This window comes from Pelophylax lessonae, assembly GCF_965119305.1.
Source record: "Pelophylax lessonae genome assembly, chromosome: 3".
In the NCBI taxonomy this organism is placed as follows: domain Eukaryota; kingdom Metazoa; phylum Chordata; class Amphibia; order Anura; family Ranidae; genus Pelophylax; species Pelophylax lessonae.
The window spans coordinates 541,425,750-541,443,216 of record NC_138770.1 but is presented as its reverse complement, the minus strand read 5'-3'; the positions used below and the strand labels follow the sequence as shown (position 1 = coordinate 541,443,216).

Sequence of the window (17,467 nt, the reverse complement as noted above, 5' to 3'; positions counted from 1 at the left end):
ACTCTACTCCCAGCACAGCCCCTGTCACTAATCACACTGTACATCCAGCACAGCCCCTGTCACTGATCACACTCTACACCCAGCACAGCCCCTGTCACTGATCACACTCTACACCCAGCACAGCCCCTGTCACTGATCACACTCTACACCCAGCACAGCCCCTGTCACTGATCACACTCTACACCCAGCACAGCCCCTGTCACTGATCACACTCTACACCCAGCACAGCCCCTGTCACTGATCACACTGTACACCCAGCACAGCCCCTGTCACTGATCACACTCTACACCCAGCAATGCCCCTGTCACTGATCACACTCTACACCCAGCACAGCCCCTGTCACTGATCACACTGTACTCCCAGCACAGCCCCTGTCACTGATCACACTCTACATCCAGCACAGCCCCTGTCACTGATCACACTCTACTCCCAGCACAGCCCCTGTCACTGATCACACTCTACATCCAGCACAGCCCCTGTCACTGATCACACTCTACTCCCAGCACAGCCCCTGTCACTGATCACACTCTACATCCAGCACAGCCCCTGTCACTGATCACACTCTACACCCAGCACAGCCCCTGTCACTGATCACACTCTACATCCAGCACAGCCCCTGTCACTGATCACACTCTACACCCAGCACAGCCCCTGTCACTGATCACACTCTACATCCAGCACAGCCCCTGTCACTGATCACACTCTACACCCAGCACAGCCCCTGTCACTGATCACACTCTACACCCAGCACAGCCCCTGTCACTGATCACACTCTACACCCAGCACAGCCCCTGTCACTGATCACACTCTACACCCAGCACAGCCCCTGTCACTGATCACACTGTACACCCAGCACAGCCCCTGTCACTGATCACACTCTACACCCAGCAATGCCCCTGTCACTGATCACACTCTACACCCAGCACAGCCCCTGTCACTGATCACACTGTACTCCCAGCACAGCCCCTGTCACTGATCACACTCTACACCCAGCACAGCCCCTGTCACTGATCACACTCTACTCCCAGCATAGCCCCTGTCACTGATCACACTCTACACCCAGCACAGCCCCTGTCACTGATCACACTTTACTCCCAGCACAGCCCCTGTCACTGATCACACTCTACATCCAGCACAGCCCCTGTCACTAATCACACTCTACATCCAGCACAGCCCCTGTCACTGATCACACTCTACTCCCAGCACAGCCCCTGTCACTGATCACACTCTACATCCAGCACAGCCCCTGTCACTGATCACACTCTACTCCCAGCACAGCCCCTGTCACTAATCACACTGTACATCCAGCACAGCCCGTCACTAATCACACTCTACATCCAGCACAGCCCCTGTCACTGATCACACTCTACATCCAGCACAGCCCCTGTCACTGATCACACTCTACATCCAGCACAGCCACTGTCACTGATCACACTCTACTCCCAGCATAGCCCCTGTCACTGATCACACTCTACTCCCAGCATAGCCCCTGTCACTGATCACACTCTACATCCAGCATAGCCCCTGTCACTGATCACACTCTACATCCAGCACAGCCACTGTCACTGATCACATTCTACTCCCAGCACAGCCCCTGTCACTGATCACACTCTACACCCAGCACAGCCCCTGTCACTGATCACACTCTACACCCAGCACAGCCCCTGTCACTGATCACACTCTACTCCCAGCATAGCCCCTGTCACTGATCACACTCTACACCCAGCACAGCCCCTGTCACTGATCACACTCTACACCCAGCACAGCCCCTGTCACTGATCACACTCTACTCCCAGCACAGCCCCTGTCACTGATCACACTCTACATCCAGCACAGCCCCTGTCACTAATCACACTCTACATCCAGCACAGCCCCTGTCACTGATCACACTCTACATCTAGCACAGCCCCTGTCACTGATCACACTCTACTCCCAGCACAGCCCCTGTCACTAATCACACTGTACATCCAGCACAGCCCCTGTCACTGATCACATTCTACTCCCAGCACAGCCCCTGTCACTGATCACACTCTACATCCAGCACAGCCCCTGTCACTGATCACACTCTACATCCAGCACAGCCACTGTCACTGATCACACTCTACTCCCAGCATAGCCCCTGTCACTGATCACATTCTACTCCCAGCACAGCCCCTGTCACTGATCACACTCTACACCCAGCACAGCCCCTGTCACTGATCACACTCTACTTCCAGAATAGCCCCTGTCACTGATCACACTCTACATCCAGCACAGCCCCTGTCACTGATCACACTCTACATCCAGCACAGCCACTGTCACTGATCACACTCTACTCCCAGCATAGCCCCTGTCACTGATCACATTCTACTCCCAGCACAGCCCCTGTCACTGATCACACTCTACACCCAGCACAGCCCCTGTCACTGATCACACTCTACATCCAGCACAGCCACTGTCACTGATCACACTCTACATCCAGCACAAGCCACTGTCACTGATCACACTCTACATCCAGCACAGCCCCTGTCACTGATCACACTCTACTCCCAGCATAGCCCCTGTCACTGATCACACTCTACTCCCAGCACAGCCCCTGTCACTGATCACACTCTACACCCAGCACAGCCCCTGTCACTGATCACACTCTACTTCCAGAATAGCCCCTGTCACTGATCACACTCTACATCCAGCACAGCCACTGTCACTGATCACACTCTACTCCCAGCATAGCCCCTGTCACTGATCACATTCTACTCCCAGCACAGCCCCTGTCACTGATCACACTCTACACCCAGCACAGCCCCTGTCACTGATCACACTCTACATCCAGCACAGCCCCTGTCACTGATCACACTCTACTCCCAGCATAGCCCCTGTCACTGATCACATTCTACTCCCAGCACAGCCCCTGTCACTGATCACACTCTACTTCCAGCACAGCCCCTGTCACTGATCACACTGTGTGATCAGTGACAGGGGCTGTGCTGGGTGTAGAGTGTGATCAGTGACAGGGGCTGTGCTGGAAGTAGAATGTGATGAGTGACAGTGGCTGTGCCCGGCCTTTCCCAGGTGTCAGAGGGAAGTGAAGTTGTCCCCGGGCTCTGCCCCTCCTCCTCTGGAGTCTTGTCATTGTCTCACCCGGCGGAGCAGGCGGCGGGGGGAGGGAGGCCGGGCGTGCACATGCGCCCTGGGACGAGTGTTGGAGCCTGGCAGATGTATGAATGTCTGTGGGGGGTGAAGGAAGGTACATTGTGCTCCCAGCACACACCAGGCACCGGGATCTCTCCGGGACTGAGCTCTCCTCCCCGGAGGAAGGGGCACCTTGTCAGGTAGGAGGAGGCTTGCAGTGCTGTATGGGGGGATCGTCCGATATATGGGGGCTCTGTAGTCTGCCCGATCACATGACACCCGGGACAGGTTTCCCCCCCCCCCCCCCATAGATCGGATCACATGACACCCGGGACAGGTTATTGCCCCCCATGGATCGGAGGTTGTCTGTCTGTCTGCACCAAACATCTGTCATCTACAAGTTATAGCAGACTTCTACTACTCCGTGTACTGTACAAGAGATCGGTGTACACCGGGGGTACACTGACTGTAATGTAAGGGAACACCCCTAATCTGTATAGTGATTGTAATGTAGGGGAGAAGAAGGGTGCACCCCTAATCTGTATACTGATTGTAATGTAGGGGAGGGGAAAGGTGCACCCCTAATCTGTATACTGATTGTTATGTAGGGGAGGGGAAGGGTGCACCCCTAATCTGTATACTGATTGTTATGTAGGGGAGGGGAAGGGTGCACCCCTAATCTGTATACTGATTGTAATGTAGGGGAGGAGAAGGGTGCACCCCTAATCTGTATACTGATTGTAATGTAGGGGATGGGAAGGGTGCACCCCTAATCTATATACTGATTATAATGTAGGGGAGAGGAAGGGTGCACCCCTAATCTGTATACTGATTGTAATGTAGGGGAGGGGAAAGGTGCACCCCTAATCTGTATACTGATTGTTATGTAGGGGAGGGGAAGGGTGCACCCCTAATCTGTATACTGATTGTTATGTAGGGGAGGGGAAGGGTGCACCCCTAATCTGTATACTGATTGTAATGTAGGGGAGGAGAAGGGTGCACCCCTAATCTGTATACTGATTGTAATGTAGGGGATGGGAAGGGTGCACCCCTAATCTATATACTGATTATAATGTAGGGGAGAGGAAGGGTGCACCCCTAATCTGTATACTGATTGTAATGTAGGGGAGGGGAAAGGTGCACCCCTAATCTGTATACTGATTGTAATGTAGGGGATGGGAAGGGTGCACCCCTAATCTGTATTCTGATTGTAATGTAGGGGAGGGGAAGGTTGCACCCCTAATCTGTATACTGATTGTAATGTAGGGGAGGGGAAGGGTGCACCCCTAATCTATATACTGATTATAATGTAGGGGAGAGGAAGGGTGCACCCCTAATCTGTATACTGATTGTAATGTAGGGGAGGGGAAAGGTGCACCCCTAATCTGTATACTGATTGTAATGTAGGGGATGGGAAGGGTGCACCCCTAATCTGTATTCTGATTGTAATGTAGGGGAGGGGAAGGTTGCACCCCTAATCTGTATACTGATTGTAATGTAGGGGAGGGGAAGGGTGCACCCCTGATCTGTATACTGATTATAATGGGGGGGTGAGCCCCCCCAATTTGACTATAATGGGGGGGGGCTGTGCACCCCCTCATCTGGCATTGATTGTAGTGGGGGAGTGAGAACCCCCTTTGTACACTGATGTAGGGGAAAGGAGCACCCCTATCTGTATGCTTATTATAATAGGGGCCAGCACCCCCTAATCTAACAATGATTGTAATGGGGAGGGGGTGAGCACCCCTGATCTGTGCTGACTGTAAGGGTGGGGGCAAGCATCCTCTAATCTGACTGATTATAATAGAGGGTTGAGCACCCCCTAATCTGGCATTGATTGTAATGGGGGGTGAGCACCCCTTTATCTGTACACTGATTGTAATGGAGGGGGAGGGTTAGCACCCCTGATCTGTACGCTGTGTATAATGGGGGGGGGGGCTTACTGAACCCCCTGATCTGGGACATCACCTCTCTGGCTCTGTAATCAGGGTGCTGACTATCCCAGATAAGTCTTTGGGGCTCCTTCACACCCAGCAGTGCTGGGCTGCATTGCCCATCACAAGAATAAGTCAGGTGGTTGCATTATGTCCTATGGGTACATGTCATACCAGGATGCCATGTATTGCACCACAACACACTGCAGTGCACATTAATAACATACAGCATATGATAAAAAATGTTCAGAAAGGTTTTAGAAACACATCACAACACATGGTAAAATCCACAGGCATGTGCGTTTAGGGTCGATCAAACTAGCCAAAAAATCGTTCGAAAATCTGTCATTTGGTCCGTTCATTCAGTTAATGGGTACAAATAGAAAATCCGTTTTAACTTTTCAGAGCTGAAAAATTGAAGGAACAGTTTGGAAAATTCTGCTGAACGAACGATAAAGTGAAAGGTTAATGTGTTTCTTGGCCGAACTGTTTGCACTAGGTATAAATGTGACAAAATGAACCAAAAACTGATTTATTTATGTCCATTGAATGATTTATTGATCAAAACTCGGTCATTACATGATGGCACGATCGTCTGCTCACACGTTTTTTTGTAAATGAGTTTGAACGATTTTGTGTATAGTGTCTGGCCATACACTATACAATTTTTGTTATTCAATTTCCTTTAGATTTTCCTTTCACTATGTATTACAAGGGTCGGCCTGATTTCATACAAACTGAAAGTGTTTAGGTTTGACCTCATATTATATGGTTTTGGTAAATCTAAAGGAAAATTGTATAATGTATGACAAGCCTTAGGCTACATGTACACGGGACGTTTTAAAAAGTCCCTTGAACGCTGGAATTTAAAGGACGTTTAAAACGTCCGTTGTGCCGCGTTTGCATGCAGCGTTTAGCGGGCGTTTGCGCTCAGAACCGTTTCTATAGGTCAAAAAATCATTCCTCTTTAAAATGGAAAACCGCGAGCGCTAAACGCGTTCGGTTGCGTTTTTGCGCTTGAAACGCCGGGAAAAACACGTTCAAACGCAAATAATTGCTTTCCAAAAAACGACACTGAACTCAACTGCCTGTAAATGGCTGTAAAGGACCCAGTGTACATGGACAGATAAGATAACATAGAGGTGGGTTCAGGGGCTTCTGAAAAAAAAAATGCCCAACTGCTCCTAAACGGCCGTTTACAAGTTGCAGTGTACATGAGCCCTTAGATGTGCATCTAAACCCAGCGCTCCTATAAGTTTTTGGATCATTTTTCCGGGGATGCTTTCTCACCCCATGGCATGCAGTTGTGGGGGGACTTTCGCTGCTTCTTCCTTTGCTCAGACAGGTTGGGTAATTTTTTTCTGCAGCATGTAAAAACCCTTATCTGCTGCTATTTGCAGCTTAAGAGGGGGGCGGTAAAAGTGCATGGTTGAGTCCAAATTGCATGTCTAAAGCCTATGTGTGCACCAGAGTATATACAAATTGTAAATCATATTCTAAAGCCACATTCCCACAGGTGGCAGAAGATTCCTGCAATCAGTGCGTGCCACCTGGCCAGCAGCGGTGGCTGTCAGATTTGTGCTCTATGCATGTCAATGGCTGTCACTACCGCAGTTCATCTCATCTGAACGCTTCTATGAAAATCCAGCCTCTGACCAGCCCTGGCGGCAGCCTCTGACCAGCCCTGGCGGCAGCCTCTGACCAGCCCTGGCGGCAGCCTCTGACCAGCCCTGGCGGCAGCCTCTGACCAGTCCTGGACGCAGCCTCTGACCAGTCCTGGACGCAGCCTCTGACCAGTCCTGGACGCAGCCTCTGACCAGTCCTGGACGCAGCCTCTGACCAGCCCTGGCGGCAGCCTCTGACCAGCCCTGGCGGCAGCCTCTGACCAGCCCTGGCGGCAGCCTCTGACCAGTCCTGGACGCAGCCTCTGACCAGCCCTGGACGCAGCCTCTGACCAGCCCTGGACGCAGCCTCTGACCAGTCCTGGACGCAGCCTCTGACCAGTCCTGGACGCAGCCTCTGACCAGTCCTGGACGCAGCCTCTGACCAGTCCTGGACGCAGCCTCTGACCAGCCCTGGCGGCAGCCTCTGACCAGCCCTGGCGGCAGCCTCTGACCAGCCCTGGCGGCAGCCTCTGACCAGTCCTGGCGGCAGCCTCTGACCAGCCCTGGACGCAGGGCACAGTGGGTGTGTAATGGACGCACAGCGCACCACTAGCACACAACAAACGAAGGAATTTTCATGTGACATTTATTTTATTCACTACAAAAAGCCCTAAATAAGTGTACGCAAAGAAATTGGCATTTTTTCTTTATCCACCTGTCTTTGGTAACCCCTGATGTGTGTTATAAAAGAAAAGGGGATAAACATGTCTGCTATAGAACAATGCGATGTTCAGCCATGGGTTATGTGACGGTGCCATGAGCGCTGCGGTGCCTGGAATCCGCGCCCGCTTTCTCTAATCCACTTTAAGTGCGGTAGTGATATTATGGGAACACTCGTGGTGTTTGCTACAGGTGGAGTCTCTATGTATGGAAGCTGTCCGTCCCTCGCTGTACGTTCCTCATGTCACAACACCTGCCAAGTACACATCTGAGGAATAGATCCTGTCTGGGCTTGCAAATTCCTCCAGTGTTACAGGGCTAAATAATAGTCTTTGATTCATCGCTGAAAGTGTTACTAAACCCACAGCAGTAAAATCAGTCTGTATATGCAGTAAAGCATGCTTGTTATACTCACTGTGGAACCTAAGGGGTTCTGCACTGTGTAAAAAGGCTGTTTGATCCTGTCTTCTCTGATCCTCCCCTTCTCCCACTGTCACCAATCCATCTGCTGATAGAACATAGCCTTGGGGGCACCCTGCACATGCTCAGTTTGGTGTGTATTGCTAGAGTTTTTTTTTTTTTGGGAGAGTGCATGTGATCCGCAAAGAGCTAATCAGCACTGTCCAGACAGAGGGTTCTGCAGCCTCATAGGACAATCAGGGGAGAATGAAAACTCATCCTGCAAGCTTTAACCCAATACTGATAGAAGTCACAAGACTGCTATATACTGCTGATGAGAAAAGGTGTTTATCAATTTATATTTAGTAAAATAATTGCATTTTCATGTTCTGTGTACTGTGGGAGACCAGGTATAGTGAATGAAGGGTCCTGGGTTTAGTAACACTTTAAAGCAAAAGTTCACTCCACAATGAAGTTTGGGTCCTTGCCTCTGCCTCCCTCCACATTACAGCTGCACGATTCTGGCTAAAATGAGAATCGCAATTCTTTTGCTTAGAATTTTTTCCCAAAAAACTGCGTTTGAAAGACTTCTGCGCAAATACAGTGTGACATAATAGATTGCAGCGATCAGCGTTTTATTCTCTAGGGTCTCTGCTAAAATAAAAAAAAAAAAATATATATATATATAATTTGGGGCTTCTAAGTAATTTTCCACAACAAATAAATAATTTCAACTTGTAAGCAACAAGTGTCATAAAAAGGTTTAGTCTTTAAGAGGTTAAACTGCCCTCACTTACAGAACGGAAGTTCATTCCTTTGATCTAAAAGAAGGAAAAGATACATTGTAAAACATTGTGTTTATAGTTATTTAGCAGCCTTAACAATGTTGATAAACATTTGTGGCTCATCATTCTGGCCACAATGATGCGTCCTACTCCTACAGCCCTGCAGGAAACCCCCGTCTCTTATCCCAGGAGGCTGCGAGAGCCCAGTGTCCAGGGGCGGAGCTGCTGCGTCATTGCGGGATGGGCTTCCAGGATTTGAAAGGGGCAGCTCACAGAAGGGGACCAAGATGGCGGCACAGAACACAGGCACAGACAGCTGAACAGAGGATCGCTTCAGGACAACTCTGGAGCTGCTGGACAAATGAGCGTATATTTTGAATTCACACTATATTGTCAAAAGTATTGGGACGCCTGCCTTTACATGCACATGAACTTTAATGGCATCCCATAGGGTTCAATATTGAGTTGACCCACCATTTGCATCTATAACAGCTTCAACTCCTCTGGGAAGGCTGTCCACGAGGTTTAGGAGTGTGTCTATGGGAATATTTGACCATTTTTCCGCAATTGTGAGGTCAGGTACTGACGTTGGAGAAAAAGGCCTGGCTCGCAGTCTCAGCTCTTATTCATCCCAAGTGTTCTATTGGGTTGAGGTCAGGACTCTGTGCAGGCCAGTCAAGTTCCTCCACCCCAAATTTGCTCATCCATACTTTTATGGACCTTGCTTTGTGCACTGGTGCGCAGTCATGTTGGAACAGGGAGGGGTCATCCCCAAACTGTTCCCACAAAGTTGGGAGCATGAAATTGTCCAAAATGTCTGGGTATGCTGACGCCCTAAGAGTTCCCTTCACTGGAGCTAAGGGGCCAAGCCCGACCCCTGAAAAACAACCCCACACCATAATCCCCCCTCCACCAAATGATTTGGACCAGTGCACAAAGCAAGGGCCATAAAGACATGGATGAGCGAGTTTGGGGTGGAGGAATTTGAATGGCCTGCACAGAGTCCTGACTTCAACCCGATAGAAAACCTTTTGATGAATTTGAGTGCAGACTGTGATCCGGGCCTTCTCGCCCAACATCAGTGCCTGACCTCACAAATGCGTTTCTGGAAGAATGGTCAAACATTCCCATAGACACACTCCTAAACCCTGTGGACAGCCTTCCCAGAAGAGTTGAAGCTGTTATAGCGGCAAAGGGTGGGCCAACTCAATATTGAACCCTACGGGCTAAGACTGGGATGCCATTAAAGATCATGTGCGTGTAAAGGCAGGTGTCCCAATACTTTTGACAATATAGTGTAAAGTGGTTGTAAACCTCAGCCATGAAATCTAAGCAAAGCACATATATCTGTAGTGTTTACTTATCTCTTTCCAAAGCTCTAAGTGTCGTTTCTTCGTTCCTCTGTTATCAGCATAAGTGACTTCTGAGAAGTTTTCCTGACACATGAGATACATTTGTGTCGGGAGAGAGGGGGGGGGGGAGCTTAGCAGACAGCTTGTCTATTCAGAACACAGTTCTTCTACTGCGTGCAAGGGGGTGGTGCTGTGTGGAGGGGTGTGTGTGCCTTTCCTCCAATCAGCTCTCACACACTGTAACTTCAGCCTCTCCACCCCCTCCTCTGTGATTCTGACAGATGAAGATAGATTTTAACACTTTTCTGCCTTTTTGAAGGGGTGTAAAGAGGAGAAGACAGCAGATAAACAAGTAAAACCTATGTAGGAGGATTGGTTTTTATCCCTGTATCTCAGGCTGTTCACTTTACTGGGCGTATGTGAGGGTTTACAACCACTTTTAAAATGGCTGTAAACCCTTACATACACTCATCAACCACTTTATTAGGTACACCTGTTTAATTGCTGGGTAACACAAATGGCTGATCAGCCAATCACATGGCAGCAACTCAATGCATTTAGGCATCTAGACATGGTGAAGACGACTTGCTGAAGTTCAAACTGAGCATCAGAATGGGGAAGAAAGGGTATTTAAGTGACTTTGAATGTGGCATGGTTGTTGGTACCAGATAGAATGGTCTGAGTATTTAAAAAAACTGGGATTTTCATACACAACCATCTCTTGGGTTTACAGAGAATGGTCCAAAAAAGAGAAAATATGCAGTGAGCGGCAGTTGTGTGGAGGAAAATGCCTTGTTGATGTCAGAGGAGAATGGGCAGACTGGTTTGAGATGATTGACAGGCAACAGTAACTCAAAAACCACTCATTACAACCAAGGTATGCAGAAAACCATCTCTGCACGCACAACACAACGAACCTTGAAGCAGATGGGGTACAGCAGCAGAAGACCACACTGGGTACCACTTCCGTCAACAATTCACAGAGGCTCGCCAAAATTGGACAATATAAGATCGGAAAAAACGTTGCCTGGTCTGATGCATCTCGCTTTCAGCAGCAACATTCTGATGGTAGGGTCAGAATTTGGTGTAAACAACACAAAAGCATGGATCCATCCTGCCTATTATCAACGGTCCAGGTTGGTGGTGTAATGGTGTGGGGGATATTTTCTTGGCACACTTTGGACCCCTTAATACCAAATGAGCATGGTTTAAATGCCACAACCTACCTGAGTATTGTTGCTGACCATGTCCTTTTATGACTACAGTGTACCCATCTTCTGATGGCTCCTTCTAGCAGGATAATGCACCATGTCACAAAGCTCAAATCATCTCACCGCTGCTTTCTTGAACATGACAATGAGGTCACTGTACTCCAATGGCCTTCACAGTCACCAGATCTCAATCCAATAGAGCACATTTGGGATGTGGTGGAACAGGAGATTCCCATCATGGATGTGCAGCCAACAAATCTGCAGCAACTACGTGATGCTATCATATCAATACGGACCAAAATATCTGAGGAATGTTTCCAACACCTTGTTGAATCTATGCCACGAAGAATGAAGGCAGTTCTGAATGCAAAAGGGGGTCCAACCTAGTACTAGCAAGGAGTATGTAATAATAAAGTGTCAGTTGAGTGTATACTCAGTGAAGGGACTATCCTCAGGTGATACACAGAGCTTAAACAAATCCTCCTACATAAGTTGTACCTGTCTATGTGCAGCCCTCTTCTCTACATTAGTTCAAAGTCCAGAATTTATAAAGCTTTTCTGAGAGTTCAGAAAAAAGGTGGCGGAGAGCTGAAATTACACTCTGCAGAGCTCAATGAGGAGAACTCTTAGAGCTGATTGGAGGGGAGGGACACACACTCCTCTACGCAGCACACAGGATCAGAGCTGAGGCTGTCAAATCAGCTGGAGATCCCTCTCCTGTCACCTTTTTTTTTTTCCCCTTGGTGACAGGAAAACTTGTCAGAAGTGATTCATGTTGATAGCAGAGGAACGAAGCAGCAGACAGAAATGGCACTTGTGCTCTTAAATGAGACAAGTACACACTATAGAGGGATATGCTTTGTTTATAGTTCATGTCTGAGGTTTACAACCACTTTACTCCAGAATAACAGGTAAATTGGGATGGGAGGTGAGTTTAAAATAAGTTCTCCTTCAGAACATGTTACATGATCCACCAGTATTTAGGGTGTAACATGTTCCAGCTCCTGCTGCCTCAATCCCCCTTCCTTCCTGACAGCAGGTGAGGGTTCTTCTCCCTGCACCTGTTGTCACTTTTTGAAAAGAGTGTGGCTGTGCAGAGCTCCGCCCACACAGCTGCATCATTCATTCACAGTATCCAGTGAATGAATAAGGCTCCGTTCACATTTAAGCCCCGTACACACGTACCGATCGTCGGCCGAACGATCGGCCGTCTTTTGTCCAGGGCTGTCGTGTCTGTTGAAAACTGCAAAAGACTGCACACGAATTTTGTCGGCCAACAACAGCCGACTGCAGAAGTGATGTCATGTGATGGTTAACTTTCCTTGTCTTTTCTGAGCATGCCCAGTCTTGCTAATCTGCTGTCTGTCGGCTGAAATCTGTACTGACTGGCGAACAATCGGCCGTTCTGGTGTTGGCCAACATAAATTTTAATGCTTGCATGACAGATTCTGTTTGGCCGAAAATGCGCTGTCGGAAGCATCATACTAACAAGCCTACAATCGGCCGATCGGTCGTCGGCCGAATATTTACGGCCGACAATCGGTACGTGTGTACGGGGCATTAGGCATTCCGGATCGTGGGCGTAATTGCCGCAATTTTGCCCACAATCTTGTATCGCCACAAATCGTGGGACTTCTTTTTGAGCGACAGGCGTTCCGTGTTTCTTTTTGCGTGATTTTATCGTTTTTTTTTTTTTTTTTTTTAATATTTTTACTTTTATTGCTGTCACAAGGAATCCTTGTGACAGTAATAGGCAGTAACAGGCACTCTTTATGGAGGGATCTGGGGTCGACCCCCAAACCCCTCCTCTTCAATTAAAAGCATTAAAAACGCCAAGTTTTGCTCTTTTTTTGAATACTGTAATTTTTTTTAAATTTTACACCTTTTTAAGGCTTTGGTAACCAGAAGTGATATCATCGCTTCTGGGTTTCTACATCGGAGACCCGATCAGAGCTGATTCCGGCTTTGTTTGGGTCTTTGGCCAGCCGACAGCGGTAGGGGGGGGGGTCCCCTCCTGCTGCCTGTATTAACAGCGGAGCGGCTGCTTAGCCTCATCGGTTGTTATTACAAGAAGGCAGGCATCACCCCGGTACAACCCCTTGACGTAATATCGATCCAAGTTTATAACCGATACCGATTCTTCAAAAAAAGTGAATATCAGCCCCCAATAATTGGCCCCACCGATAATCGATCGACCCCTAGTAAGAATGTGCACGCCTTTTGTTTTACAGCATGCGTACACCCCTGGCTGCTGCCTAAGGAGGGGAGAACAGTTGACAGGCAGTAAAAACACAGCTCATCCATGGGGTTTTACCACCCCCAGCCCCTGGTACCCTACTCAAAAATGAACTTTTACCCTTGGGAGGGGGGAGGGGGAAGGGGGAGACACTGTAAGGGTTTTTTATTTTTTTTCCTTTTCCTTGAAGTTCAGCTTTAAATCTGTTGAATTGCTTGGTTTTATTGATCTGAGCCTGGCTTCCTTTGGATACATCTGCTATTCTTTCTAAAGCCAAAATGATATTGCCAGGCCAGGTTTGTATTTAGGTAGCAAATGCAGAAGGCCGTCTATTGTTTAGTGATCTGTTATAGAAATTATGCAGGATAAGCAAGGTTTAGCTTTTTGTTGTATACTATGGCTGTTCATGTTGGAGAATTATATACTAACACAGGCTGATAAAACTTGAATGAAATGTTTTTGTGTGCAATGATTGTATGAAATATGACAGATGGAGGGAAGGACGGGTGCCAAATACTAGCACAATATACTCTGTGCCCAATGTCTACAAGCATAGACTCAGTAGCTTCACGGGGTTTCATCTGGGTCTGTGGTTATCCGTAAAGCAGTCGTAAAGTAATAATAACATTTATTTATTTTTTTATGATTGCCATGTGCTATAAATTATTCTCTCCTTTGTATCAGTCTGTGTATGGCCTTTTGCTGTTATTTTGGAAGTCTGTAGAAGCCGCTTAATTTGTCGGGGCAATGGCTGGTGTTTGCACTTCAATCATCACGACACCATGGTTGATAGGGTGTCAGGGTAATTGAAGCGCATTATTTCTATTATTACGTTATAAAAAAAATGAAGTTGTTTAACTCACCATAATGCAGAATCAGTTGGAGCCCTGAGCATGTCACTTGCCACGTCACCTGCCACCAGATGCAGATTGTCACTTGCCACGTCACCTGTCACCAGATGCTGATTGTCCCTGCATTGGTAGCAGCACAGACATGCACATTGATCCATTGGGCGCAGAGGCAGGCCTCGGTGAAGTGGTGGGTTCCGTCCCATCTTAGAGTGAGGGCAAAACAGCGGTGATGAAGGGCGGGCAGTAAGAGATGATGTTATCTCTCTGCTCACCTGCTGCATCTCCAACAGTGTAGCGTTCCAGGCCCAGTTGTGAGGGCAGAACAGCAGTGATGCGGGGCAGGCAGTGAGAGATGATGTTTTGATAGACCCACCCGGGACAGAGGCTTTTGGAGGGGACTGCCGGCTAGCCTCTTGCTTACTGACTATGGGCCCTGGCTTTTAAGGGAACACTACTCTTTGTGGGGTGTATGCTGGGGGGACCCTTGGAGTAATGTTACTTTGGATTCAAGTCCATGTCTCCCCAAGACACACAGACTCTGGGACTGTAGGCCCAAAGTCCCTGTTTAGGGTCTAATGGCTGCCCCATTACCACTAAGGACTGCTCCACACAGTCAGACTCAGCAAATGTTCATATCATCAGCTCAACCAGCTTCTACAGTCTTCTACACATTGTTAATTGCGCTATTTAACACACCTATTGTCTGCTAGCAAACTATTGGGGGATGTGTTTTATACTTGAAATAATGCATATTTTACTTTTGTGAGCTTGATGCCCTTAAGTTTGACCTAGAGTGAGAACCCTGATTGTCCAGATGGTTAGTTGTTCAACTTAATGTTTATACTGTTAATTATATTTCTGTATACAGTTGCCTTTGCATATAATAATGTGATCGGCCTCACCTGAGTGTGTAGTGTATAAAAAGCCTGTATTCTTTTTCAATAAAGAGTTCCAGTTTTGCAACTAAACTAGTCTCGTCTTGTTCTTGGTTGCAATATGCGGCTATAATATCTATGTTCAGACTGGAGGAAGCTACCTTAACTAGCCAATCAGTATCTAGTCAGGTAGGCCCTGGCACTACATACTTGTTAGTACTTCTAAAGGGGATTGTACTACCAGAGTGTAACGTATGTGATGAGTTTTACACAGTTGTGAAGGTCTGTACCATCATACAGTATGCTTTGCAGTGACCTCTGATCATCACAGATATGAATGGAGATCCTCTGACAGCTGTCAAAGTCAAGGCAGTAGACCTTTTGTAGAAGATCTCAGATCTTCATGTCCATGAATGGCATCCATACCTGAACAGAAAATGACATAGTTCAGTTATGTAGCTTTATTGTGCAGTGTAGTCTTCTATGTGAACCACCATTTTCAGTTGGAGTGTGAAGCTGACCATAGAAGATTAGAATTTCAAAGATTTTAATCAGTGGGTCAAATCGCTGTTCGTTTTCGTCTGCAGTGGCTAGAAAAATTTGAAGGAGCAGGATGGAAATTTTTCCAAGATGAATGAATTTCTAACAGTGTACATGGTATTCGTTCTGTAAAGTCCAGTAATTCCAAAATCAAATGTTGTGTAGGTTGTGATGCCTCAGGTCAGGTATGGGATTTTAAGGGCAGGAGTAAAGGAGGTATGCAGTAGTAAATAAAATAAAATTTATTATACAGTGTATTTATATACAACAGAGGAGTGAATATATGGGTAAAGTCCCATTGTGCAGGTGAAGAGGAAATATAGGTTGTGTTACATGTGATAAGTACGTGACTTGAAAGTATCGTGGATAGGTCCAGCTCTGCAGTTCCTCTTGTCAAAGGACAGGGATTGGTGCAGAGAGGGGACCTGATCGGTAATCCGACATGTTTCGGCCTATCAAGGCCTTTATCAAGGATGTGTCACCGATTCTGAGAATAATTGAGAATAAATATATATAAATATCAAATCATGATATCATGGTGATTCAAAAACAATTGATATAAAGTATGGTTGAACATACATATTTGTCCACTTCTTAGGGTATTGCCTCCCCAAAGTTTCTCCAGGTGCTACAGGAACAGTGTGCTGTGTTGGTGAGAAAATGGCGATTTTAGAAAGGAATTGGGTATACAGAGATTTGCTCATAAATATAATAGTGATAATTACTTCTTGGGTAGCATGTCTGGTCCCAGGGTCCTATGTGGTTGAGGTTAGGGAAATTCCCACATTGATAGTAATCGTCTGTAATTATAGGTGTATAGACTTAATTACATGCCGATGATAGTAGGTACATAAAATGTTGGGAAAAAAGTTAGGTTTGGTTTAGGAGATATAATAAGTCTCCTACCAAATCTAAACTTACATTTTGGTTGGTTCCTGAATGGTAAAGTAACCGTTGCAGGATCTTAGTCCGTTTGGAGACGATTCCTGTGCACAAAGTGATGAACAGCCGTTGTCTGCAAGGTCCGTGTTCCTCCCTGGGTTCGGGAGAGACTGAGACATTGCAGTGTTCCCCGGCCTTTTATGGGCAGTCACGCATGCGCAGTCGTGCGCTGTGTGATGCCGATGGGCGGAGTCCGTGATACGGTGTGATGCGCGCCTGCGTGAGGCTGGAAACCGCATCCCTTGTAACCGTGCGGACGTGCCTTCGTGGCCGCCGACACGGAGTAGAAGCCGAGATCCCTGACAGGGATAGAGGAAGGTAGAGAGACCCCCCCATCGGTTTCAGATGCCCCGATCCCGGAGGATTCGGGGCTTACCGTGCCGGGAGCTCCTGGAGATTAAGGGAAGGAGGCAAAAGGAAGTTGGACAATCTGGTTAAAGAACTTGATTATGCGATGGTGCACTGTGCAACAGTGTCATCACATATAAATACATAATACGTATTGCAATATTGTAACATTAATTAGGACATAAAATGAAATGAAAATTGCAGCATATATATTAAGAAGAAACGTCTGTGAGAGAAAGTGGGTGGGTCGGAGGGAGAGATTGTGGTCGGTCTAGCCAGTTAAAAGATACTGGGTAAAAGATACTGGGTAGAATAGCCCAATGATGTTGTATGGGATTCAAAAAGGTCTATGGTGAACCATAGTGGAGTCGGGGGTGCAAATTGTATGAATCTTGGAGGGGGGAATGTCAGTTGAGATTATGCATATACTTTTGGGGGTTCCAGGGCCGGTTCTGTGTCCTAGGTAGGGGTTTAATCTTTCTTCCCCGATGAAAAGCCTTGTAAGAAAGGACGGAAGCTTTGTGCTTCATTTAACCCAGGCGGGATAGTAGCTTTAAGT

The 17,467-nt window shown here is 47.4% G+C and overlaps 1 protein-coding gene across 2 annotated transcripts in view; it reads left to right on the top strand.

Annotated features, from left to right (window-relative positions):
* Positions 1-3,171: 3,171 nt before the first annotated feature.
* Positions 3,172-17,467, top strand: part of RIN2 (Ras and Rab interactor 2) — a 332,660-nt gene continuing 318,364 nt past the window's right edge. The window contains exon 1 of one of the 2 annotated variants that reach the window (XM_082251626.1): positions 3,172-3,311. In XM_082251626.1, the coding sequence (XP_082107752.1) occupies positions 3,204-3,311 (108 nt within the window). In that variant the 5' untranslated portion in view covers positions 3,172-3,203. The remainder of the gene's footprint in view (positions 3,312-17,467) is intronic. The other variant, XM_082251625.1, reaches the window with a different exon arrangement.